The sequence below is a fragment of the Octopus bimaculoides genome, chromosome 2 (genome assembly GCF_046866305.1).
Source record: "Octopus bimaculoides isolate indiv1 chromosome 2, ASM4686630v1, whole genome shotgun sequence".
Classification (NCBI taxonomy): Eukaryota; Metazoa; Mollusca; class Cephalopoda; order Octopoda; family Octopodidae; genus Octopus; species Octopus bimaculoides.
In genome coordinates, this window is record NC_142929.1 from 86,768,079 (window position 1) to 86,794,486 (window position 26,408).

Below are 26,408 nucleotides of genomic sequence, written 5' to 3' on the forward strand. Positions count from 1 at the left end.
CACAAACCCCTCCAGGTAGATGGCCCTGCTCGATCTGTAGAAAAGGCGTGGGTAGAAACTCCATATCATGTACCTGGTGTAAGCTATGGACACATAAGAGGTGCAGCAATATTAAAGGAAGACTAACTGGGAAGATAGTTTTTGTGTGTGGCAGATGCACAGGGGCAATAAACACTGAAGATGTACAGAAAACAGATTCCATCACATGCCAGAGGGAGAAACTAGAAGTAGTTGATAGCTTCCACTACCTAGGTGATCAAGTCTGTAGTGGGGGTGGTTGTTCTGAGTGTGTAGTGGCCAGAATAAGAATAGCCTGGGCAAAGTTCAGGGAGTTCATACCTCTGCTGGTAACTAAGGGCCTCTCGCTCAGAATGAAAGGTAGACTGTACGAACTGCCATGTTACATGGCAGTGAAACATGGGCCATGACTACTGAGGACTTGCGTAGGCTTGAAAGAAAGGAAGCTCATATGATCTGCTAGATGTGTAATGTGAGTGTGCATACACGACAGAGTGCAAGCGCCCTGAGAGAAAAGTTGGGCCTAAGAAGCATCAAATGTGGTGTGCTAGAGAGACAACTGCGTATGGATGAGGATAGCTGTGTGAGGAAGTGTCACTCCCTAACTGTGGAAGGAACCTGTGGAAAAGGTGGACCCAGGAAGACATGAGATGAGGTGGTGAAGCATGACCTTCAAACATTGGGCCTCACAGAGGCAATGACAGGAGACCGAGGCCTCTGAAGATATGCTGATATTGAGAAGACCAGGCAACTAAAATGAGATCGCAGCCATGCAAGTCTGGCCCAGTTAAGAGTACCCCTGATGTGTCAGGTGATATGATATGCTTGTGAAGACCTGTTGAGTCAAGTAAAACCAATATCGTAGCTGTGGCCAGTGCCCCCTGACTGGCTCCCATGCTGGTGGCACGTAAAAAGCACCATCCGAACGTGGTCAATGCCAGGTCCACCTGACTGTCCCCTGTGCTGGTGGCACATAAAATGCACCATCCAAACGTAGCTGATGCCAGTACCCCCTGACTGGCTCCTATGCTGGTGGTATGTAAAAAGCACCATTCAAACATGGCCGGTGCCAATACCCCTGACTGGCCCCCGTGCTGGTGGCACGTAAAAAGCACTATCTGAACATGATCAATGCCAGGCCCACCTGACTGGCTCCTGTGATGGTGGCACGTAAAAAGCACCCACTACACTTTAGGAGTGTTTGGCGTTAGGAAGGGCATCCAGCTGTTGAAACATTGCCAGATCAGATTGGTGCCTGGTGCAACTGCTGGCTCTTCAGACCTCAGTCAAACGATCCAACCCATGCCAGTATGGAAAACAGATGTTAAGCGATCACAATGATGATGATGATGACTACATCTTTGTTTACTCATGCATGACCCACAACATAAACCCTCAAATTTTTGACTAATAGTAGTTCTCACAACCTCTGAGGATCTTTTATTGCAATCCACACTTCTATAAAATTACATTCTTAGGTTATGTTTCCTCTTGTGGTGGGTAGACCCTTCTTCAACCCTTATCTGTCTCTGATGCTCTTCAAAACAAGTGTGATGTACATGAAAAATATTATTTAAATATCTATAGTAATATTTCTGTTTCACTTCTAGTGTAATTTCTGTTACACTTTCTACTGGTAACTAAGTGCCTCTCACTCAGGATGGAAAGGTAGACTGTATGATGCATGTGTGCAAACTGCCATGCTACACGGCAGTGAAACATGGGCCATGACTGCTGAAGACATGTATAGGCTTGAAATAAATGATGCTAGTATGATCTGCTGGATGTGTAATGTAAGTGTGCGTACACAACAGAGTGTGAGTGCCCTGAGAGAAAAGGTGGGCATAAGAAGCATCAAGAGAGACGACTTTCTAGAAAGGCTATCTAGTTTATTAGCAGTGTTTCATTCGCCAGTAGTCTACATCCTGTGGCTCAGTAATACAATATGTCCTTATACTACTTCTGTAATGTTCTCTGTGCATCTTAACTAGCAATTTAATTACCACTTCCACCCAAGTGCATCAGATTTTTCTCTCTGACCTCTACTCATCATTCTTAGTTTATTTTATCATTCAAACCTTGCTGTAAATATTTTTCTAAATCTTCCTACCAAGAATCACAACCCTCTAAACTTCTTTCAATGTCCAGTATTTTCTGAAAGGTATCAACCTAGTGAAATTCAAGTTAAACATAAATTGCATTGACTCTATCAGGTGAAGAAGGCATGCACTGTATTAAGTTCAATACCTCACTGTTTTGACTTCAGTTTTTTTTAATTGCCAACTTTATTCAAAGCTTTTCATGGAAATACTAGATCACCTATTAAAATTTGCTTTAAGATGATATTAAAGCTGTTTGAATCGTTAGACCTACCCTACTAACCCAAGAATTTATAGTTCACATCTCATCACTGGTTCTTCAGAGTGTTCTTGGAAAGTCACTATTTACTACACTTAGTTATAAAGTCTCTATTAGAAGGTACAATTCATGCAACACTTAGCCTGTATAATTGAAATATATATATATATATATATATATATATATATATATATATATATATATATAAAATATTTGTATTTCAGTTAAAATCAACCAACAGGTCTGAAAAAGACACTGGAGGAAACTTAATCCAAATGTACTTTCTCTTTTGTTTCCTATCACTGTTCAGTCTTCAGTCAGTTCCTACATTCAACTGCCTTGGAGAACACTATTATCTTTTACTTATTTTAGTCATTTGACTGTGGTCAGGGCTTATTTTTTTAAGCCTAGTGCTTATTTTATCAGTCTCTTTTGCTGAATCACTAAGTTACGGGGGATGTAAACACATCAACACTAGTTGTCAAGCAGTGTGGTGGTGGTGGTGGTGGGGGGGAACAAACACACACACACACACACACACACACACACACACATAAATGACAGTTTCTTTCAGTTTCCATCTACCAAATCCATTTACAAGGCTTTGGTTGTGCTGAGGCTATAGTAGAAGATACTTGCCCAAGGTGCCATGCAGCGAGGCTGAACCCAGAACCATGTGGTTGGGAAGCAAGCTTGTTACCACACAACAATGTTTATTGATGAAAATTAATTGTATAAGTTCTTCAATATTTCAAATTTTATTTTACAGGCAGATGTATGGTCCTTTGGTTGTACTGTTATTGAAATGGCAACTGGAAAACTGCCTTTTAATGAGGTGAAACCTTTTTTTTTTCTTTTTTCTTTTTTGTTCGTAAGGCTAAAATGCTGGATTACAATCCAAATGGTTAAAAGCCTAAACCTTGGCACAGCTACTGTTCTACTCATAGTCTTTATTGCATTATGTCTTTTAACTTGTAGATGATTGTCTTTCTTTCTGATTTAGAAGTTTCTCATTACATGTTTCTCTTTTGACCATTAACCACTATAGAATGGAGTTTCCCTAATTAATAGAAAAACCAAAATGGAAACTTTTTTTTAAATTAAGGAAGCAATACAAATAACACTTGATAATCCTATCAGTAAGGCCAACATTGACATGAGCTCTATGTAGCTTCCTTTACTGAAAATGAACAATGTAAATATTAAATGTGTACACATCAGTGGCCTAGTGGATAAAGTGTTATTTCATTTAGTTTAGGAATGAAGGTTATCAGTTCATATCTAGTCTGGTACTATGAACAAACCAAGAATGAGATAATTGATGATAACTGGATACCATACCAATTGTTATGTTTATGTGGAAATTAAAAGTTGCTCTCTCTCTAAAAACAAAATTAATCCCCCCCCTTCCCCTGCTCCCTTATCTGATGAGCAATGCAAAAGCTAGGGATAGATGAGTGGTTGGTGAGAGCTATAAAAGCTATTTACAAGGATGCTGTTAGTTAAGTGAAAGTTACCAATGAGTATTGCAAAGAAGTAGGAGTCCACCAGGGATTGGTTCTGAACCCCCTCTTGTTTATCATAGTCCACCAAGCTATAACAGGAATTTAAGACTGGCTGCCCCTGAGAGCTCCTCTATGCCTGTGACCCTGTTCTTATTGCTGAATCACTATCAGAACTAGAGAAGTTTCAGGTGTGGAAGCAAGGACTGGAGCCAAGGAGCCTTAGGGGCCAAAGTCCTAATAAGTAGGAAAACAGACAAATCACAGATCCTTTCAGGGAGACGGCCCTGCTCGATATAAAGAGAAGTTGTCAGGAGAAACCCATTGCAAGCTATAGACACATAAGAAGTGCAACAGTATCTCTGGAAGATTAACAAAGAAGTCTTTGCATGTGGCAGATGTGCAGGTACATTAAACTCCAGGAATGTATAAAAAATAGTCTCTCTCAAATGTTGGATGGGATCCTTAGAAGTAGTAGATAGTTTCTGTTACTTAGGTGACCAAGTTAGTAGTGATGGAAGTTGTTCTGAAAGCATAACTGCTAGAATAAGAATAGGCTAGGCAAAGATCAGAGAGCTCCTACATCTGTTAGAAATGAAGGGTATGTCCCTCACAGTGAAAGGCAGATTGTATGATGCCTGTGTCCGAACAGCTGTGCTACATGGCAGTGAGACATGGGCTGTGCCTACTTAGGAAATCAAAGGCTTGAAAGAAATGAAGCCAGTATGCTCCACTGGATGGGTAATGCCAGTGTGCATATACAGCAGAGTGAAAGTGATTTGAGTGAAAAACTGGGTATACAAGGTATCAGATATAGTGTGAAAGAGCAAAGACTGCACTGGTACAGTACTGTAATGCATATGAAGACAGTTGCATCAGAAAGTGTTGATCTCTAATTGTGGAGGGAACATGTGGAAGGGGTAGAATGAGGAAGATGTGGGACAAAGTGGTGAGAAAAATTTTTCAGACATTGAGCCTCACAGAGGGTATGACAGGGGACTAAGACTCCTGGCAGTTTACTGTGCTTGAAAAGACACATCAAGCTAACTAAAACCGTGATTGTCCTTGCATACAAGCATGTTCCCTGCATCCCTCTTCAACTAAGCGTTCCTAATCTTGTGTGCCCAAGGGTGTTGGTGTCACATAAAAAGCACCCATACCAGTACCTTGTAATCACCCGTACCAGTGCTGTGTAAAAGCATGCAGTACACTCTGTAAAGTGGTTGGTATCAGGAAGCGTATCCAGCTATAGAAACCATGTCAAACAGACATGCCAGCATGGAAAATGGAAGTTAAATGATGATTATGATATAAGCATGAAAATATAATTGGAACAGATATTATTTTATTGTTTAAGTTTACGAAAGTGATGAGCAAAGATTAGAAGCTATCAGAGATGCAAATTCTGTAAACTTGTGAAATCAAACATTCTAATAAAATTGTTAACAGAATTTTTTATTATGGATACTATGATGAATATGTTTCTATTGTCTTATTAATTTTCCAGCTTGGTGTTCCACAAGCAGCCATGTTCAAGGTTGGTTTCTATAAAATCCATCCAGAAATACCAGAAAGTATGTCAGATCAAGCAAAACTATTCATTGGGAGGTAATGTTTAAAAGAATTTATATCATTCATAATATATAAAAGCAATTATTTCATCACTACTTACCTTTTCACAGAATTATGAATACTATTAATTATTGATTGTTAAAGTTGTTGCATTCTTTACACTTTTGTGAAACTAGTGGTTTCAACATACATGAATTTGTTGATTTGATTTATAAAATATTTTGTTTCATTTATAAAATTACTGCACTTTGCAATACACTTCCATGAACTCCCTACTCACTCACCTTATCTGATCCTCTGTAGCATTCCATTTACATTCACCTCCTCTTCGTACCTTGAGGGTACGCCCTTGCATATCTTCACTAGCATCTTCTGTCTCTCTCTCCAACTTGGGTAGCCATGTCTCTCCTTTACAGCAAGACACCTGTTTCTGTCCCTCTACCATAACTTACCCTCTTGTCACATAGCACAAAGCCATCTCCCTCAATACCACTCCTTTACTAAATTAAGGTGTCTTTGTCTTGCAAGTTGCTTGATGCCTTCACTGATGTTGGTGCTACATAACAAGCACGCAATACACTAAGTAAAGTAGTTATTAATGGGAAGGACATCCAGTCTTAAAAACCATGCCAAAGCTGACAATAGAACTTGGTGCAGTCTTCTGGTTTGCCATCTCATGTTAAACTGCCCAACCCATGCCAGCATGAAAAACAGAAATTTAATGACGATGATGATGACAATGATATATTATTTGATGAAAATTATATCTGGCAAAGTCAATAAAGAATTCATATATAGGTCACAGTTTAAACATTTCTTATGCTGTCAATAGATAAGTCATGTCTCTGGACATTTAATGGCTTAGTCCATCTAGCAGTATTACTAGGGCACCACTGTTTGAGCGTGATCGTTACCAGCGTCGCCTTCCTGTAGAAACTCTGCCAAATCAGATTGGAGCCTGGTGTAGCCATCTGGCTTACCAGTCCTCAGTCAAATCGTCCAACCCATGCTAGCATGGAAAGCAGACGTTAAACGATGATGATGATGAGGTACCAATCACAATGTTTTCTTGATATGGGTTTCATAATTTTGCTGTGTTGAATTACAAATCTGCACATAGATCTGGAGAAAGCAACTGGAAAACAGTCATAAACTCATAAAAAGTATGTGTTGAGAGTTTTCATTATGGAGAGCTATATTTTTTAATATCTTTTCAAAGAATACTATGATTTCTCTTTTATCATGTCATAATATTGAAGTGAGACTGAAACATATCATAATATAAAATCAGAATAATCTGGTATCTCTTTTGTTATCTTACCGAAACATATATCATTCTTTGTTCTAGGTGCTTTGTAGCAGATCCTGAGAAACGTGCCACCTGTGATGAACTACGTAAACACCAATTCTTGGTGTATGTAAACTTTGATTTATTTTATTTTCTTGTCTTCATTACATTCCACACAATAAAACTATTTTGTAGAGGTTTTGCATTTAATAATAATTGAGGTCAATGAGCAGTTATATTACCAAGATTTTTTTCAGCTGTGACTATCCTGTGTTTTTGGATATCTTCCGCTATATTGGTCAATATGTCTCTCTTTTTTTTAATTTATAGTATGATTAGAAGAAATTTGGCTACTATTTCTAGCAGGTCTAGCTACCTCAGAGAAAGTCCTTCCTTGGCTTCAGAGCAATGTGCTGAAATAGAAGAAAAGCAAAGAAATGAGTCGACACTGGTGTAACACTCTTATTTATCTTGTTGAGTTCAATTGAATTTGAACCTAGAATTTCTCAAAGAATGAAGCTAAAAGTGAATCAGTTGATATTGCTCTTTAATGTGGAAAAATATTGTAAGAATATTAATAAACTTCCACTATTAATGAACTTCCACAAAGCAGACTGGAAATCAATCCAAAAAGAGATCCTCAGAGAGGATTGGCCAAAATGTCTCTCCACACCAGACATTGACATGAAACTAGAATGTTTCATGTCTCTTGTGCAAGCCATATGCCAGAAATATGTCTCAGAGCACAAGGCCAAAACAAATACGGACAAGATTCCAGGGGAGAGGAAGATCCTCATGAGACGACGGACGAAAGTTGAAAATCGACTCAATCAGCATCCCAAAAGTAGCAAAAGGTCCTGCCTAAAAATGACACTGATGGAGATTGAAAAAAGGCTGCAACAATCTAATGTGAGGGAGAGAGCAGACAAAGAAGCCTGGGTTATAAAAAACATTAAGTCAAACTCAAAGGCCTTCTTTCATTACGCGAAAGAAACAGCCTCAGTATGCTGCAAGATTGGACCCCTCTCCGAAAAGGATGGCTCCCTCACTGACAGCCCAACTAAGATCAGTGAGGTACTGAATGAGCAATTCAGAAGTGTCTTCACCACTCCGTTGGAGCACAGACAAGTGAATGAACCAGTGGACTTCTTTGCTACATTCCCTATAACCAGTGAAGCAGTTACGATGGAATACATCAACATTAGCGAAGAAGATGTGCTACTAGCTACAGATGAAGTGGACACAAACTCAACTGCTGGTCCTCATGGTTTCCCAGCAATCCTCCTTAATTTGTGTAAGCATGCTCTGGCAAAATCCTCTTACAGATCCTCTTACAGAGCTTTCTTGCAAATGGCAGACTGCCAAGAAAGCTGATGGAGGGAATAATATGCCCAATCCATAAAGGGGGAAGCAGAGCAGATGCCAAAAACTATAGGCCTATCTCTCTGACTTCACACATCAGCAAAGTCATGGAAAGGATAGTCAGAGGAAAACTAATCACATTCCTTGAAGAAAATAACTTGCTGAGTGATACCCAACATGGCTTTCGACCAGGTAGGGGCTGCCTGACCCAGTTCTTACAACATTATGACTGGGTGTTGAGACAGTTACTCAACAACTCAAATGTGGACGTAATATTCCTTGATTTTGCAAAAGCTTTTGACAAAGTGGATCATGGTGTGATATGCCACAAACTGCGTGATCTTGGCATAGCTGGAAAACTTGGAGAGTGGTTACATGACTTTCTGAAAGATAGAAGTCAGGCAGTAGTGGCTAATGGAGCCACCTTTATGAAAACACAAATAACGAGCAGTGTTCCACAGGGCACTGTTTTGGGACCATTATAGTCACCCTCTCAGATATGCCCTCAAGTGCCCGGATAGCCACCCTTGCAAGCTACGCAGACGATATGAAAGTCTCGCAGAAAATACAGAACTCCAGTGATGTTGCACACCTGCAGTAGGAATTGGACTCAGTTTACAGATGGGCTGAGGATAATAATATGCAGTTTAATGCTGAAAAATTCCAAGCCCTGCGCTACTAACGTCCAAAACTGAGTATGAAACTTAGAGTACACTGGTCCACAGGGAATTTCAATCCCAGAGCCTAAATCAGTGAGAGACCTGGGTATCTACATGAGTGATGATACCTCTTTCCAAGTGCACACTACCAGGATGGCGACAAAGTGCAGGCGACTGGCTGGATGGATCCTGAGAACATTCAGAACCAGAGATAAGGAAACCATGATGGTCTTCTGGAGGACATTCATCCTCAGCCACCTGGATTACTACTCACAACTATGGTCACCCACTAGTGTGAAATTAACAGCGGACCTTGAAGCAATCCAGAGAAGATTCACAAAGAAGATTGTCTCTTTGCAACTGCTCAGCTACTGGGAAAGGCTGAAACAGCTAAGACTCTACTCCCTGGAGAGAAGGCGGGAGAGGTATGCAGTAATATACATCTGGAAGATCCTGGAAGGAATTGTGCCAAATTTTGGCATTGAAAGCTACACCAAAAATCTCAGCACTGCCATCGCACTTCAGGACTAGTTACTGCAACAGTTTGGGCTTCAGGGGTCCACAGCTTTTTAATACTCTCCCAAAGAGCCTGAGGAACCTGCACAAAGTAGATGTAGGGGTTTTTAAATCAAAGCTGGACCTCTTCCTGTCGAGAGTCCCAGATGAACCTACCTCACAGCAAGAGGTGCAAATGAGGGTAGCTACATCAAACTCCATTCTTCACCAAGTGCCACATATTGGAGGAGGCTCTCACTAATAATAGTGTAGCAAAACGGCAGTGCATTAGCATGGCCGCAGCTCTGAGCTGAAACTATAAAAAAAACTAAAAAAAAAACTAGCAGAGATACCTGGTGTTGCCCGTGTTACATGCAATTGAAGAATGAGACTTTTCTGTTATATTTTCTGTAAGGAACTGGAATACATATGATTCGAATTTCATCAAAATTGCACATGAGGGTTCTTTCCCTCTTTACACACCCTAAAAAAATTCTAATCATGAGACATGTATCCCATACTATTGATCTTTATGCACATATTCCAAAATTTCAGTCTTCTGGAACATGTAAAAAGGATTTTGCTCCTGAAAAATGGAGCTCGTGGAGCTCTAAAATGTGGGAATGAAGGCCCCTATTGAGTGGGTGTGTTAATGTCAACCAGAGAAGTTGAATTGTTGGGAATGTTTTTAACTTGGGTCTTATAGTATGCCTGTATATATGTGAGAGTATAGCTTCACTTTAATAGTTTCAGTATGAAATTGAAAATATTAAAGTGAAAGTATTTGAAATTACAGTAGCGACATGTTATTGTTTCACTTTTGACAGGTAATACTGAAATAGTGGAATAGTTTAAGTGTTAAAGTGAAAGTATCTGACATTACAGTAGAGTGATATTATTATTTCACTTTTGACACGTAATACTGAAATAGTGGAGGAGATATGATATTGCTGTGGGCTCAAACTATGCAAGAAGTTAAAAAGTTTTTTGGCCAAAGACAATACATGGACCCTAAGTAAGGCATGTGTTAATTTGGAATGAAATTGGTTGTGTAGTTCTCGAGTTTTAGGGATTCACACAGACACACATTCTCATCTTTATATATTTGATATTTACGAGCACATTCCAAAATTCCAGTGTTATGGACCCTGTGAAAAGGATTTTGCTCCTGAAAAATGGAGGTCTTGGAGCTGAAAAATGTGGGTGTTAAGGCCCCTATTGGGGGTGGGGGTGTTAATGTCAAGCAGAGAAGTTGAATTGTTGGGAATCTTTTTAACTTGGGTCTAATATGTATTGTTTGAATTTCTTTGAAATAGGAAATATATGTATGTTCACTGGGTTTGTAAAAGAGAGCAAAGCTACAGGAAACCAAAAGATGATTGATCACGATAATCAGTCAGCTATCCTAGCCCAGTGGTTACTATTCTCCAATGTAGGATTCCTCACCATATGGGTGACAGGCACAGCTGTAAGATGCATTACGGATCTATAGCAATTGAAATGATCCAATTGAAATAACGTGTGACGTTTGGAGTAAAGGGAAATGAAAGTGTTGCCTCTCGAGTTTGCAAATGACCACTATACCGATAGGTAACTGGGCAGAAAAAATTTACAATCAATAAATGTCTTCGAACAACCAGTCACTCATCTGGGAAGGCCTTGAAATCAATGTTACCAACTGGGGACTATGTGTGACCCAGTGATAATAAAAAGACTCAAAGGAGGTCTGCAACGAAATATATCTGAAAGTATATCTGAAAGGATAGTCTTACACTGTTGTACCGTTGAATTACAAATAATGCTCATCTGTTATGTTTGAGTGACCCTATAGCTTCTAATAGTACAACTGTATTCGTTTTTGCTTAGGCAAAATGAGTAAATTGTGGGTGTGAAGTCCCCATGAAGGGGTCTTTGTAACTTCTAAGAAAAAGAAATTTTAGAAATATTACTTTATTTGTGTGTAATATGTATGGTTAAAATTTCATCAACATCAAAAATATATGAATTTTCATGGGGATTATGGCCGTTATGCATAGAATATAATTTCCAAATTTCATAAAGATCCATTAAGTACTTTTGACATAGTTTTGGATAAGAAAACAAATGACTAATGTGTGTTTGTGTGCATGTGTATGTGTGTGTGTGTGTATGGGTGTATATATGTATAGATATCTGTATGCATGTATATATGTGTACATATTACATGTACATCTATATATATATATACATCTACACATATGTATGCATATAGATCTATATCTATATATATATCTATACATATACGTGTACATATACATCTCTCTCTCTTCCTCTCTCTATATATATGTATATACATCTATATATATATATATATACATGTGTATATATATATATATATATATATATATATATATATATATGGATACATTTGTGCAGATATATATATGCATGTATGTATGTATATATGTATGTGTGCCTGTATATATGTGAGAGTATAGTTTCACTGTAGTAGATTCAGTATGAAAATGAAACCATTAAAGTGAAAGTATCTGTCATTACAGTATCGAAATGTGATTATTTCAGTTTTGATACCAAAATAGTGGAATAGTTTCATTTTTAAAGTGAAAGTATTTGACATGAGTGTTTTTGTTTCACTTTTGACACGTAATACTTATATAGTGGAGGAGATATTATGTTGCTGTGGGCTCGAACTATGCAAGAAGTTAAAAAATTTTTTTGACTAAAACACAACCGGGATCGTAAGTAAGGCATGTGTAAAATTTGAATGAAATTGGTTGTGTAGTTCACACACACATTCTCATTTTTATATATAGATAGATGACTGTGGGGGTGATATTCCTTTTGTACATATCTATCATTGAGATGGTCTTGTAGAATTAACCTTCCAGTGAATTGAATCTGCCATAGATTTGATTAACTCATTATAGCCATTTCAGTTCTTTTATTGCTTATGTCATCTATAAAGACTTGAAATTCATATCACAATCACATTTTCCTATTTCTGAAATTTGATGCTATGTAGCTGTGTAAAAAAGGAATATTTGTTCTCAGGTATATAATACTTTAGTTACTCTCATTTTGATGTTTTATGAATCAGCACTTTTTAAAGTTGATTTTAGTTGTATCTTTTGTTATTAGATGATTTTTGCTATTCATCAATTATTCTTTCTCTTTACAATGCATGTACATATGTACCTGTGTATGTATTTGTTGTAATAAGATCTCCACTTCATTAATTTCTTTCTTGATTTCTTCATTAGGACATCTAAGAAAAAGAAATCAACTTCGGAAGTTGACTATAACCGCAGTACATCAGGTAAAAGGAATATTTTATTTTCATCTTCTTTATCATCATCTTTGCCATTCCTTTTATTTGTAACATTAAATAGTTTTCCTGCTTTTGTGTTTCTGTTATTTTGATAGTTTCTGTTAAAACATTGTTTATTTGGGTTGAAGCATTTAGAATAAATAATAAAAAAAACTTCCCAAAACAAAACAACAAAATCAAACCCAACCAATAAGGCAAAGTAACGGCAGTAATCTTAAAGTTTCTTTCTTCTTTTTCTTTCGTTTGTAGTCTTGGGTATAAGTAGGGTGAGGTCATTAGATTCTGCCCATGAAGGTAAGAAATCTTCAGCATGACATATATGGTATATCCAAAATATCTTGGAATCTAGCTAAATCCATTCCTTGGAATCTATGTAAATCCATTCTTGTCATTAATACTTAGCATGATTGATTTTTATTGTCTTTTTCTAAATCTTTTTCTTCTAAGCAGCTGACTGTTTTCTCTTTTACACTCCTGTCATGTTCTTATTTCAGTAAGGCTGCTTCCTCATTTATAAATTGTACATAAATATCAATATTATTATCTATGTGATTATAATAGGAAGCGCAATGGCCCAGTGGTTAGGGCAGTGGACTCGCAGTCATAGGATTGTGGTTTCGATTCCCAGACCTGGCGTTGTGAGTGTTTATTGAGCGAAAACACCTAAAGCTTCACGAGGCTCCGGCAAGGGATGGTAGCAAACCCTGCTGTACTCTTTCACCACAACTTTCTCTCACACTTACTTCCTGTTTCTGTTGTGCCTGTAATTCAAAGGGTCAGCCTTTTTACACTGTGTCACGCTGAATATCCCCGAGAACTACATTAAGGGTACATGTGTCTGTGTAGTGCTCAGCTACTGGCACGTTAATTTCACGAGCAGGCTGTTCCGTTGATTGGATCAACTAGAACCCTCGACGTCGTAAGCGACGGAGTGCCAACAATAACTGATTACCATATATTTATCATAACTATTGCTATCATTTACATCATTATTACTACTTTTAATCCCCAGTATAATTATGACCACCAACTCCATTCTCATAACTATTACATTCATTATAAACACCTGCATCATTAACAACCTTGCTATCAGCACATTCATAATCTTCATTCTCATAACAACTGTCATAATTGTACCTTCATCAAAATATTTTGCAGTATACATTGGATAGAATATATGCTAGGTTTGTTAAGGAGGGCCATGAATTTTTTGAGTTTAAGATATGTCCTTCTATCCTCTCTTTCACACTCAACTGTGGGTGAGGCATTGAGTTATTTAGACCTTTCTTTAAATGCTTTGTTGTGTTTATGTAAACATTTTAAGGCCTGCTCAAGTCTGGTAATAAGTAATTTGTTTCTTGTTGTAAATATTTGGTATAATTTTTCTATACATTGATCACATCTACTTCCCTCTGCCTGATATGATTTAACTGTACTGATTATTTCCCACTCTGTAGTATAGCTATGGTTCTTGTCTTTAATCGACCAGATTCATTTGCTTAGGCTCATACTTTTCATCTTATTTCTATCCCTAAATGAACTGCTTCTTCCATTCTTTTAATTCCATTGTATATATATTTACATCTATCTATTTATCTATCTATCTATCTATCTATCTATCTATCTATCTATCTATCTATCTATCTATCTATCTATTTATCTATCCCTTTCGCTCTCTCTCTCTCTCTCTTTGTGTGAGCTGGCCCCTGTATAGGAGTATGTCCTTCTCTCGGAAATGATTTTGCATAATACACCATTTTGAGTGTGGCCATTGCCAGTACCGCCTGACTGGCCTTCGTAGGATTTTTGAGCGAGATCGTTGCCAGTGCCCCTGGACTGGCTCTTGTGCAGGTGGCACATAAAATACACCATTTTGAGCGTGGCCGTTGCCAGTACCGCCTGACTGGCCTTCGTAGGATTTTTGAGCGAGATCGTTGCCAGTGCCCCTGGACTGGCTCTTGTGCAGGTGGCACATAAAATACACCATCTTGAGTGTGGCCGTTGCCAGTACCGCCTGACTGGCCTTCGTACAGGTGACACGTAAAAGCACCCACTACACTCTCTGAGTGGTTGGCGTTAGGAAGGGCATCCAGCCGTAGAAACTCTGCCAAATCAGATTGGAGCCTGGTGTAGCCATCTGGTTTCACTAGTCCTCAGTCAAATCGTCCAATCCATGCTAGCATGGAAAGCAGACGTTAAATGACGATGATGATGATGATGAAACCAGGTTCTTCATCAAACATCTTGAGCCTAACATGCATATGGCATCCCAGGCACAGTTACAGAGACTTAATTCCTTGTTTCTATTATTTATTGTGTTATGACTCCTGCTAGATGTCTCTGCTGTCCTCATTTCTATCAGTCTAATATTTTTTCCCAGCTTTCTATGCATAGGTGTTTGTGTGCTATTATTTGTGGCAGTTCACTCTCTGTCTTGTGGGGGTATCAATTTGTATTTTCCCTTTTACTGCTGATTCTTAGATTTCTACCCTCCCTCACTGTAGTGTGTGTTATTTTGATGTTAGTATTCTGGTCCCTTCTGTTATTAACTGTTTGTAACCTTTCATCCAGATTAGTATTATCAATATTTCCTTTGATAGGTTCATTTTTCTTGTCTAGTCTACTATTTCACTGGTCCTTTGGAAGTGGGATAGTGTTCTCAAATTGTATGCAGCTATCATTTCTGCTAGGTTATGGCAAGTGGAAAAGATGAGTCAGACATTGGGCACGAAGAAGCTGCACCAAAAATAGTGCCAGGTTGCATATGCAACTGCTCATAATTTGTGCAGTGGAAACACATGTAGGTTGTAATGACCATAAAAGTATACTGTATAAAATTGTGAAATAAGAGGAAATAAATTTTGAGGGTGAACAACTCTCCATATTCTATATTATTATAATTATTGCTAATATATATATGTATGTATAGGCACAGGCATGCCTGAATGGTTAGAAGCTTGCTTCTCAATCACATGGTTCCAGGTTCAGTCCCACTGTATGCCACCTTGGGCAAGTATCTTCTACTCTAGCTTGGGTTGACCAAGGCCTTGCAAGTGGATTTGGTAGACGTATATATATGTGTGTGTTTACCCCATGCCATTGCTTGACAACTGATGCTGGTGTGCTTATGTCCCCCATAACTTAGTGGTTCGGCAAAAGAACCCAATAGAATAAGTACTAAGCTTACAAAGAATAAGTCTTGGCATCAATTTCTTCGACTAAAACCCTTCAGGGTGGTGCTACAGTCAAATGACTGAAACAAGTAATAGTATATATATATATATATATATATATATATATATATATACACAGACAGACAGACACATGTAAATATGTATATAATGGAATTAAAAGAATGGAAGAAGCAGCTATGCACTAGATATGTTTTTAAAATGTATGGAATCTATATTGTGTAATATGAAAAATTATTACATAATTTTACCATACACCACATTTTTTGAGTGCACCTTGCTTCTGTTGTGAAAACAATTTTGCAACACAAGTAAGTTGCACCTAAAGATGATTTGTTAGATAAAATTATATAATAGTTTTAATGTTACATAATAATGCATTGTTTTCCATTGCTTTGATTCGTTTATTCAATTATTGCATACTGACCAGCTTAAGCTGCAATTGTACTGGAGTTGTAGAGTATCTGTCATCTTATCAAGATTACATTATAATTTTGATATAGGACAAAATATATTTTATTGATTGATTATATAATAATAATAATCTTATTGAATACAGTGCTAAGATGCACTACAACTCATCAGAAAAAGTAGCCAAAACTGCATTAACAGTTCATAGAATATGCATAGCAAGTGAACAGTAAATAAGTCTTCAAAAAACATGCTTTCTATACAAGCCTACATATGCTAGAGGCTAACCAACTGTTTTGCCATGGTCATTTAGATCACACTTCATTCATATATACATATATATTATCATCCTTGTTTTAATGACCACTGTTCCATGCTTGCATGAGGCAGATGAAATTTGTTGAAGTAATTTTCTACACAAGGATATACTACTGGTGACCAATCTTCGTTTTCACACAATGTAATATTTCTCCGTGGCCAGACACTTTTCATGGGCAAATAGAGACCAGGGTTACCTCTTATAGGAAGGTGACACTCATTTACAACAATCTTGTGATGTCAAGATAAGGAAACAAGCATACATATACACTCACCCTTAAATATAAAGATTAGATTGGCTCAGGGCTATACTTGTTCAAGGTGCCACATAGTGAAGCTGAACCCCAAATCATATGGTGGGTAAGCAAACTTTTTACCACACAGCCATGCCTGTGCCAATATTCTTTTATTCTTTTAGTTGTTTCAGTCATTTGACTGCAGCCGTACTGGAGCACCACCTTTAGTAGAGCAAATCGACCCCGGGACTTATTCTTTATAAGCCTAGTACTTATTCTATCTGTCTCTTTTGCTGAACAGCTAGGTTATGGGGACGTAAACACACCAACATCAGTTGTCAAGCGATGTTGGGGAGACAAACACAGACACACAAATATATACACAACCATACATATATATATATATGTATATATATATATATATATATATATATATATATATATATATATATATATATATATACATGATGAACTTCTTTCAGTTTCTGTCTACCAAATTCACTCACAAGCTTTTAGTCGGCCTGAGGTTATAATAGGAGACGCTTGCCCAAGGTGCCACACATTGGGACTGAACCCAGAACCATGTGGTTAATAAGCAAGCTACTTATCACACAGCCACTCCTGTGCCTATATTACATATATATATATATATATATATATATATATATATATATATATATAAATTATAATTGAGGGTATCCATAATACCACCATGGTAGAGATGGCAGCCAAAGCCTGACTCCAAAAACTATATCAAGTATTCATACAGCACAAATAGAGAAATAGACAAATTAACTAGCAAAATACTGGCTAATCCCAGACCCTGGGTTTCTGGCTCTGTATAAAAAATATACTTTGCCTCTTCAGTAAGATAAACTAAGATACAGCACATGTATATGTATATACAACATATGAATACTTACATATACACACTACCCCAGTATGGCTGCTGTCTGATGACTGAAACAAGTAGAAGAATAAAAGAATATATAGATGTGTGTATACGTGTATGTCATCATCATCATTATCATTTAATGTCTGTTTTCCATGCTGGCATGCATTCAATGGTTCAACAGAATCTGGCAAATCAGAAGACTGAACCAAGCCCTGCTGTCTGCTTTGGCTTGGTTTCTACAGCTGGATGACCTTCATGACATCAGTCTCTTTACAGAATGTACTGAGTGCTTTTTATATCGAACCAGCAGCAGTGAGGTCACCAAGTAACTTGCAAGATAAAACTCCTCAACCAAGTGGAGTAGAAAAAGGAGTCTTACATTAAAGTGGAAACATGGCTACCTGAAGTGGGGAGAAAGTGGAGAGCGATAAGTAAGAAGATATTGAAGATGTGATGGGTAGGGAGTGTGGGGTGGATGGACAAAAGATTATAGATAGTAAGTGGGGTAATGTAATAAGTGGTACAAGTAGAGAGGGTTGTATCAGGAGGATGTGTTGTGAGAAAGCGATTCAACAGGCACAAATTGTGTGCAGGTACATGGAAAAAAGTGGTGGGATCTGCCACAGATGGTTAGCATAGGTGGGAAGGGGTGTTAAAAAGATGGGTTAGGGGAGATTTGTCAAAGGGCTGATTGTGTGCAGAGGTAGGGGGCATGTAATAAATGACATGCATTTATGGCCTTGATTTTACTTAGCTGCATGGGTCTTCTCAATCACAGCAAATAACCTTTGTTATCTCCTCCCTGAAGCTCAATATCTGATGATTCTTTCTCACCACTTTGTCCCACATCTTCCTGGATTTTCCTTTTCTACAGGTTCTCTCAACATTTATAGAGATTGGCACTTTTTTATGCAACTGTCTTCATCCATTCACATCACATGACCATACCACCACAGTCTTCTCTCTACAACGCTAATATGACTTCTTTTATAACAAATTTTTCTCTTAAAACACTGACATTGCACATCCTCATTTCTTTCAAGCCTTCACATCCTCTGCAGTCACAGCCTATGTTTCACTCCCATATAGCATAGCTATCCGTACACAATCATCATACAATCTGCCTTTCACTCTGAGGAAGAAGCCTTTTGTTACCATCAAATGTAATAGCTCTCTGAAATTCTTATTCTAGCAACTATGCTTTCAGAACCACCTCCTCCACTGCTTATTTGATCACCTAAGTAATAAACTATCTGCTACCTCTAAGGATCCTCCTGGGCATGTGAAGAAAGTCTATTTTCTGTGCATTCTTAGCATTTATTATATCTGCAAATCTGCTACACACATTGACTATTTTCTCTGTTAACCTTCCTGTCATTCCACTGCACTACTTATGTGTCCATAGCCTGCACTGGGTACACTGTATGGAATTTCATACCTATACCTTTTTTACCTGTCAAGCTGGGCCAATTCCCTGAAGAGATTAGTAATTTGTCTGCTTTCCTGCTTACTAGTACTTTGGTTTTTACTAAATTAATTCTAAGGCCATTTGATTCTGGGCCTTGCTTACACACCTGAAATTTCTTTTCTAATTCTAGTATATGTTCAGCAAAGTTATTAATATTGAGGAGCTCCCTAGGGCAATCAGTCTTGAAATCTTCTCTTTTGTCTTGGAGGACAAGAGAGGGCTCAGAACTAATCCTTGATGAACTCCTACTTACACAGTAAATTCATTGCTATACTCATTGTCAGTGTTAACCTTACTGACAACATTCCTGTACATGACTTGGACAGCTCTCACTAACTACTCATCTATCCCTAGGTTCTGCATTGACCACCTGTCAAAAGCTTTCTCCATGTCAACAAAAGCCAAGTACAGTAGTTCATTCATTGAATGCTTCTCCTGCAGATGCTTTACTATGAAGACAGCATTAGCAGTGCTTTAACTCTCTAATTAGTTGAACTATGACCCTTCCTATAACTTTCATGACCTGGTTTAGTAATTTGATACCTCTGACTAATAACTTCTGACTAAGGCATCACACTTATCTTTGTAGCAGTTGACTATAATCCTGCTAAACCAGTTATTTGGTATAACCCCCACCTGGACAACCTGATTAATTATATGGGTGACTAGTCCATATCCCACTCCACCAGATATTTTAAATATCTTGGTGGTAATTCCTGATGGGTTAGGGGCTGTCCCCTGTCTTCATATCCTTAATTGCTTCGTATGTGTGTGGGTGTGCGTGCACCTGTGCACGTATATATACATGTGTGTCAGATTCTGAGAGGTAAGGGTTCATGTCCAGTAGCTGTCTGTTGGCAACTTTTTCCACCTCATAAAGGTAAAATACCCAATCTTTCTGCTGTTTCTACGGTTTTACTGCATTTGAAATTTACTTCTCATTCTTTTTAATGGTGGTGCCCCAGCATGACCGCAGCTTTAAAACTGAAACAATTTTCAAAATTTAAAGAATTTGTATATGTATATAGAGATAAATAAATATATTTACTTATATATATATATATATATATATATATATATATATATATATATATTTAGCCAGAGGGGAAGCAGATAAGAAAAGATTTGCCAATGTTCTGCGCCGTGAGGACCAAAGACTTGAGGTATTTCGTATTGCAAGACAGTGTAGGAGAGAGAATAGTGATGTTGTAGGAGAGAAATGTGTTCGCATGGATGATGGTACGCTTGCACTAAATGAGGCTGCAAAGAAAGAGGTCTGGAGATGCCACTACGATAGAATGCTTAATAAAGAGAATGAATGGGAGAAAGAGAGCCTGCCGTATGTCGACCCAACAGAGGGACCAGCTATCCGAGTTGACAGTACCAGGGTAGATAAAGCAATTAAGAGTACGAAGACAGGGAAAGCCCCCGGCCCATCAGGAATCACTGCAGAGATGCTCAAAATATCTGGCAGTGTTGGCTACAGCCTAGTCACCCGTATTACGAACCAGGTGATACACGAAGGAGTCATACCCAATGACTGGTGTAGCAGCACCATAGTAAACTGCTACAAAGGTAAAGGTGACGCTTTAGACACTAATAATTACAGAGGCATCAAGCTGTTAGATCAGGTTATGAAAGTTACGGAGAGGGTCATAGCCCAACTAATTAGGGAGCAAATCAATTTAGATGAGATGCAGTTTGGGTTTGTGCCAGGTAAAAGCACCACTGATGCCTTATTTCTAGTGAGACAGCTTCAGGAGAAATATCTAGCCAAGGATAAACCTCTGTACCTGGCCTTCGTTGACATGGAGAAAGCCTTTGACAGGGTCCCCCGATCCCTTATCTGGTGGTCAATGAGGAAACTTGGGATAGAAGAATGGTTAGTGAGAGCTGTGCGAGCCATGTACAGAGATGCTGTCAGTAAGGTGAAGGTTGGAAATGAGTACAGTAATGAATTCCGGGTAGAGGTAGGGGTCCACCAAGGTTCCATCCTCAGCCCCCTCCTATTTATCATAGTCCTCCAGGCGATCACAGAGGAATTCAAGACAGGCTGCCCCTGGGAGCTCCTCTATGCTGATGACCTTGCACTAATTGCGCAGTCACTATCAGAACTAGAGGAGAAGTTTAAGGTGTGGAAGCAAGGACTAGAATCGAAGGGCCTTAGAGTCAACCTAGCAAAAACCAAATTCCTAATAAGTAGGAAGGTAGATAAAACACAAACCCCTTCAGGTAGATGGCCCTGCTCAGTATGCAGTAAAGGAGTAGGTAGTAACTCTATAAGATGTACCCGGTGCAAGCTATGGACACATAAGAGGTGCAGCAATATCAAAGGCAGATTAACTACGAAGTTAGTTTTTGTATGTGGCAGATGTTCAGGTGCAATAAACACTGTAAACAAACAGGAAACAACTTCTATCTCATTCCAGGGAGAAAAACTAGAGGTAGTTGATAGCTTCCGCTATCTGGGTGACCAAGTTAGTAGTGGGGGTGGGTGCGCTGAAAGTGTAACCGCTAGAATAAGAATAGCCTGGGCCAAGTTAAGAGAGCTCTTACCTCTGCTGGCGACAAAGGGACTCTCACTCAGGGTAAAAGGCAGACTGTATGACGCATGTGTACGAACAGCCATGCTACATGGCAGTGAAACATGGGCTGTGACTGCTGAGGACATGCGTAAGCTCACAAGGAATGAACCCAGTATGCTCCGCTGGATGTGTAATGTAAATGTGCATACCTGTCAGAGTGTAAGTATCTTGAGAGAAAAGCTGAACATAAGAAGCATCAGTAGTGGTGTGCAAGAGAGACGATTGCGCTGGTTTGGACATGTGGTGAGAATGAATGAGGATAGCTGCGTGAAAAAGTGCCACTCCCTAACAGTTGAGGGAACCCGTGGAAGAGGTAGCCCCAGGAAGACCTGGGCTGAGGTGGTGAGGCAAGACCTTCGAACATTGGGCCTCACCGAGGCGATGACTTCTGACCGAGACCTTTGGAAATGTGCTGTGCGTGAGAAGACCCGGCAAGCCAAGTGAGATCATTGCCAGTGCCCCTGGACTGGCTTTTGTGTGGGTGGCACATAAGATGTACCATCCTGAGCGTGACCGTTGCCAGTACCGCCTGACTGGCCTTGTAGGGTTTTCGAGCGAGATCGTTGCCAGTGCCCCTGGACTGGCTCTTGTGCGGGTGGCACATAAAAGACACCATTTCGAGCGTGACCGTTTTCGTGCGGGTGACACGTAAAAGCACCCACTACACTCTCTGAGTGGTTGGCGTTAGGAAGTGCATCCAGCTGTAGAAACTCTGCCAAATTAGATTGGAGCCTGGTGTAGCCATCTGGTTGCACCAGTCCTCAGTCAAATCGTCCAACCCATGCTAGCATGGAAAGCGGACGTTAAACGATGATGATGATGATGATGATATATGTGTGTGTGTGTGTGTGTGTGTGTGTGTGTGTATCTAAATACAAAATAAATAATTGACAAATGTCGGATAGGTGTTAATTTATTGCAGCCATTTCTAACAAATTCTTTAATTGATCAATGAGTACATTATATAATTATAAAAAATTCTTTTCTTCAGATGAATACACGAATTTTACAATCATATTTTTAATTCACAGCACATACATATTTGGTGGTTCCACGATTGACACATGTTGATAAGCATCGATCATGGCATCACCAAATATGTTTATTATTATTGATGTTCTTGATTGTTAAATTCATGTATTCATCTGAAGACAATGTTTTTTTTTATAATGATATGATGTACTCATTGATCAATTGAAGAATTCGTTAGAAACAGTTGTAATGAATTGACACCTTCCCCTCACATGTTCTGAAGTATATTACGGACTCTATATTTAATAAAAGGTGTGTTTCTGAATTATTCCAAGGGCTGATGATATTCTTATTTGGGTTCAGTCAATTGCATACATATCCTTCTACCAGTACTTCTCTACTAATGTTGGCATTTGTCTATAATTGCTCTGTATGCATTTTAATTCTGACCTAACCCAGTACCTTATTCAACTAAATCTTAATATATTGTGTCTAAATACAAATATACATACTTATATATATGCATATATATGCATATATATATATATATATATATATATATTAAAAATGTAAAATTAAAACAGAACACAAAGGATTCCGCGGTACACATGTTTCAAGCTTTATACACAAACACCCATTGCATCATTATATGGGTATATAATTGATAGATAGGATGGTATAAAGCTATCTTCAGCCGCAAATATATTCTTTCCCACTCTCTCCTGTTTCTCTCTCTTTTTCTTTTTTCTTAGTGATTTCTTCTTTGTGATATAATCTTGGGAAAGAATATATTTGCGGCTGAAGATAGCTTTATACCATCCTATCTATCAATTATATACTCATATTATGATGCAACGACTGTTTGTGTATAAAGCTTGAAACACGTGTTCCGTGGAATCCTTTGTGTTTTGTTTTGATTTTACGTTTTTAATTTATTCTTTCACCTCGGCCACTATCTGGCATATACAGGTGCTTACAATTATCAAGTATTACCTCTAAAATTTGCTTTACCTATATATATATATATATATATATACACACACACACACACACACACACACACACACATTTTGATCGAACCCTCAGCAAGTTAACACAGAATCTCCTAATGACAATGTAAACTTCATGTAATCAAGGCATCCTTGGCCTGATGAGTAGCTAGCCGTCTACCTCTCATTTGGATAATTACTACTTCCAAGGTTCTGCTAGCTATGAAACATATGTAGTCTGGATTTTATCTACTCTATTGTCCAATTTTTGGATACACACACACACATTTATATATGCACATATATGTGTGTGAGTGTGTGTATCATTACCATCATATAACAGCATGGGTTGGACGGTTTGACTGAAAACTGGTAAGGTGGGGGGAGGGGTTGCACCAGGTTCCAATTTGATTTGGCAAGGTTTCTATGGCTGGGCACCCTTCATGATGCCAACCACTCTGAGAGTGTAGTGGGTGTTTTTAACATTCCACTGGCACAGGCGCCATGGAACTGTCACTGGCATCGATCACAACTATAGTCTCACGTGGCTTGACATGTCAACAGAAGCATGGTATATCGCCAAGGATCTTGATCACTTATCACTGCCTCCATGAGGCCCAATACTTGAATGGTGCTTCTTATGTGTCACCAGCACGGGTGCCAGTCACACAGCATTGGCATCAACCACAACTATGATTTCACTCTGTTCAGCAGGTCTTCACAAGTGCAGCATATCGCCCAGCAATTGAAGGGTGCTTTTAACGGGTCAGTTACACGACACTCGGCTTGATGTCACTTCCTCCATGAGGCCCAATGCATGAATGGTGCTTTTTACATGCCACTGGCAAGGGTACCAGCCAGCCAGCACTGGCATCAGCCATGACTATGATTTCACTCAGTTCTACAGGTATTCATAAGTATAGCATATCACCCAACGATTGAAGGGCACTTTTAACGGGCCAGTTACACGACACTGGCATTGGCCACAAGTACGATCTCACTTGGCTTGATGGGTCTTCTCAAGCATGGCATATTTCCAAAGGTTTCAGTTACTTGTCATTGTCTCTGTGAGGCCAAACATTGAAAGCTCGCGCTTCACCACCTCATCAACATGTCTTCCTGGGTTTACTTCTTCCACAGGTTCCCTCCACCATTACAGTGCAACACTTGTTCACACAGCTGTCCTCGTCCATATGCATCACATGACCATACCAATGCAGTCGTCTCTCTTACACACCACATCTCATACTGCCCGTGTCAAACTTTTCTCTCAGGATGCTTACACTCTGTTGTGCATTCAAACTGACATTACACATCCAGTGGAGCATACTAGCTTCATTTCTTTCAAGCCTATGCATGTCCTCAGCAGTCACAGCCCATGTTTCACTGCCGTGTAGCATGGCTGTTCACACACAGGCATCATACAGTCTGCCTTTCACTCTGAGCGTGAAGCCTTTTGTTACCAGCAGAGATAGAAGCTCTCTGAACTTTTCCCAGGCTATTCTTTTCTAGCAGCTATGCTCTCAGAGCATCTGCCCCTGCTACTGACTTTGTCACCTACCTAACGGAACCTATCAACTACTCTTTTACCCTCCTGGTATGTGATGGAATCTATTTTCTGTATATTTTTGGTATTTATTGTACCTGTGCACCTTTCACACACAAAAACAATTTTCTCTGTTAATTTTCCACTGATATTGCAGCACCTCTTATGTGTCCATAGCTTATACCGGGTACATCTTATGGAGTTTCTGTCTACACCTTTTATACAGATTGAGCAGGGACATCTAACTGAAGGGATTTGTGATTTGTCTGCCTTCCTACTTATCCCAAATAAATTGTTTATTCCAATTTTTATTACTGTGTTAGTACCATTTCGTTATGGGACTAACATGGTAATAAAAATGTGCTTCTTCATTCAAAAGGGTCTGTTCATTCAAAGACTCCTTTGAATGAACAGTACATGGAATCTACATCTCCGCACATTCCATCTGTAGTGACAAAATATAAACTCAACTATAACATCTTACATATACTTTTATTTTCTTATTTCCCTTTATACTTCTTATTTCCATCCTTTTCCAAAGTAACCCCTTATATTGAACTCTACTATTTCCCATTTCCCTCTATTTAACCATCTCACACACACACACACACACACATGTAATATATATATATACATATAATATATATGAATATATACGACAGGCTTCTTTCAGTTTCTGTCTACCAAATCCACTCACAAGGCTTTGGTTGGCCTGAGGTTATAGTAGAAGACACTTGCCCAAGGTGCCATGCAGTGGGACTGAACCCAGAAACATGTGGTTCATAAGCAAGCTACTTACCACACAGCCACTCCTATGCCTGTTTGTATATATTATATATATATGTTATATGTGTATATATTATATGTGTATATATATATTATATGTATATATATATATTATATATATATATATATATATATATATAATATGTTTATATATATTATATATATATATATATATATATACATTATATGTATATATATTATATGTGTATATATATTATATGTGTGTATATATATTATATGTATATATATATATATATTATATATATACATATAATATATATGTGTATATATATTATATATTATATATATATATTATATATTTATAATACATATCATTATCATCATCGTTTAACATCTGCTCTCCATGCTAGCATGGGTTGGATAAGGGCCAGTCAAACGGTATTGGCAATGGCCTCGCTCAAAAGGTGT

General features: G+C 38.4%; 1 protein-coding gene across 9 annotated transcripts in view; it reads left to right on the plus strand.

The window, feature by feature from the left end:
- The window catches only part of LOC106882224 (mitogen-activated protein kinase kinase kinase 5), a 294,987-nt gene that overhangs the window by 92,902 nt on the left and 175,677 nt on the right, over positions 1-26,408 (plus strand). For 5 of the 9 annotated variants that reach the window (XM_089347114.1, XM_089347115.1, XM_052978403.2 and 2 more), the window contains 5 exons: positions 3,146-3,211; positions 5,386-5,486; positions 6,799-6,864; positions 12,515-12,570; positions 12,832-12,876. In XM_089347114.1, coding sequence (XP_089203240.1) covers positions 3,146-3,211; positions 5,386-5,486; positions 6,799-6,864; positions 12,515-12,570; positions 12,832-12,876 — 334 coding nt within the window. The remainder of the gene's footprint in view (positions 1-3,145; positions 3,212-5,385; positions 5,487-6,798; positions 6,865-12,514; positions 12,571-12,831; positions 12,877-26,408) is intronic. The other 4 variants (XM_089347116.1, XM_089347118.1, XM_089347119.1 and 1 more) reach the window with 1 other exon arrangement.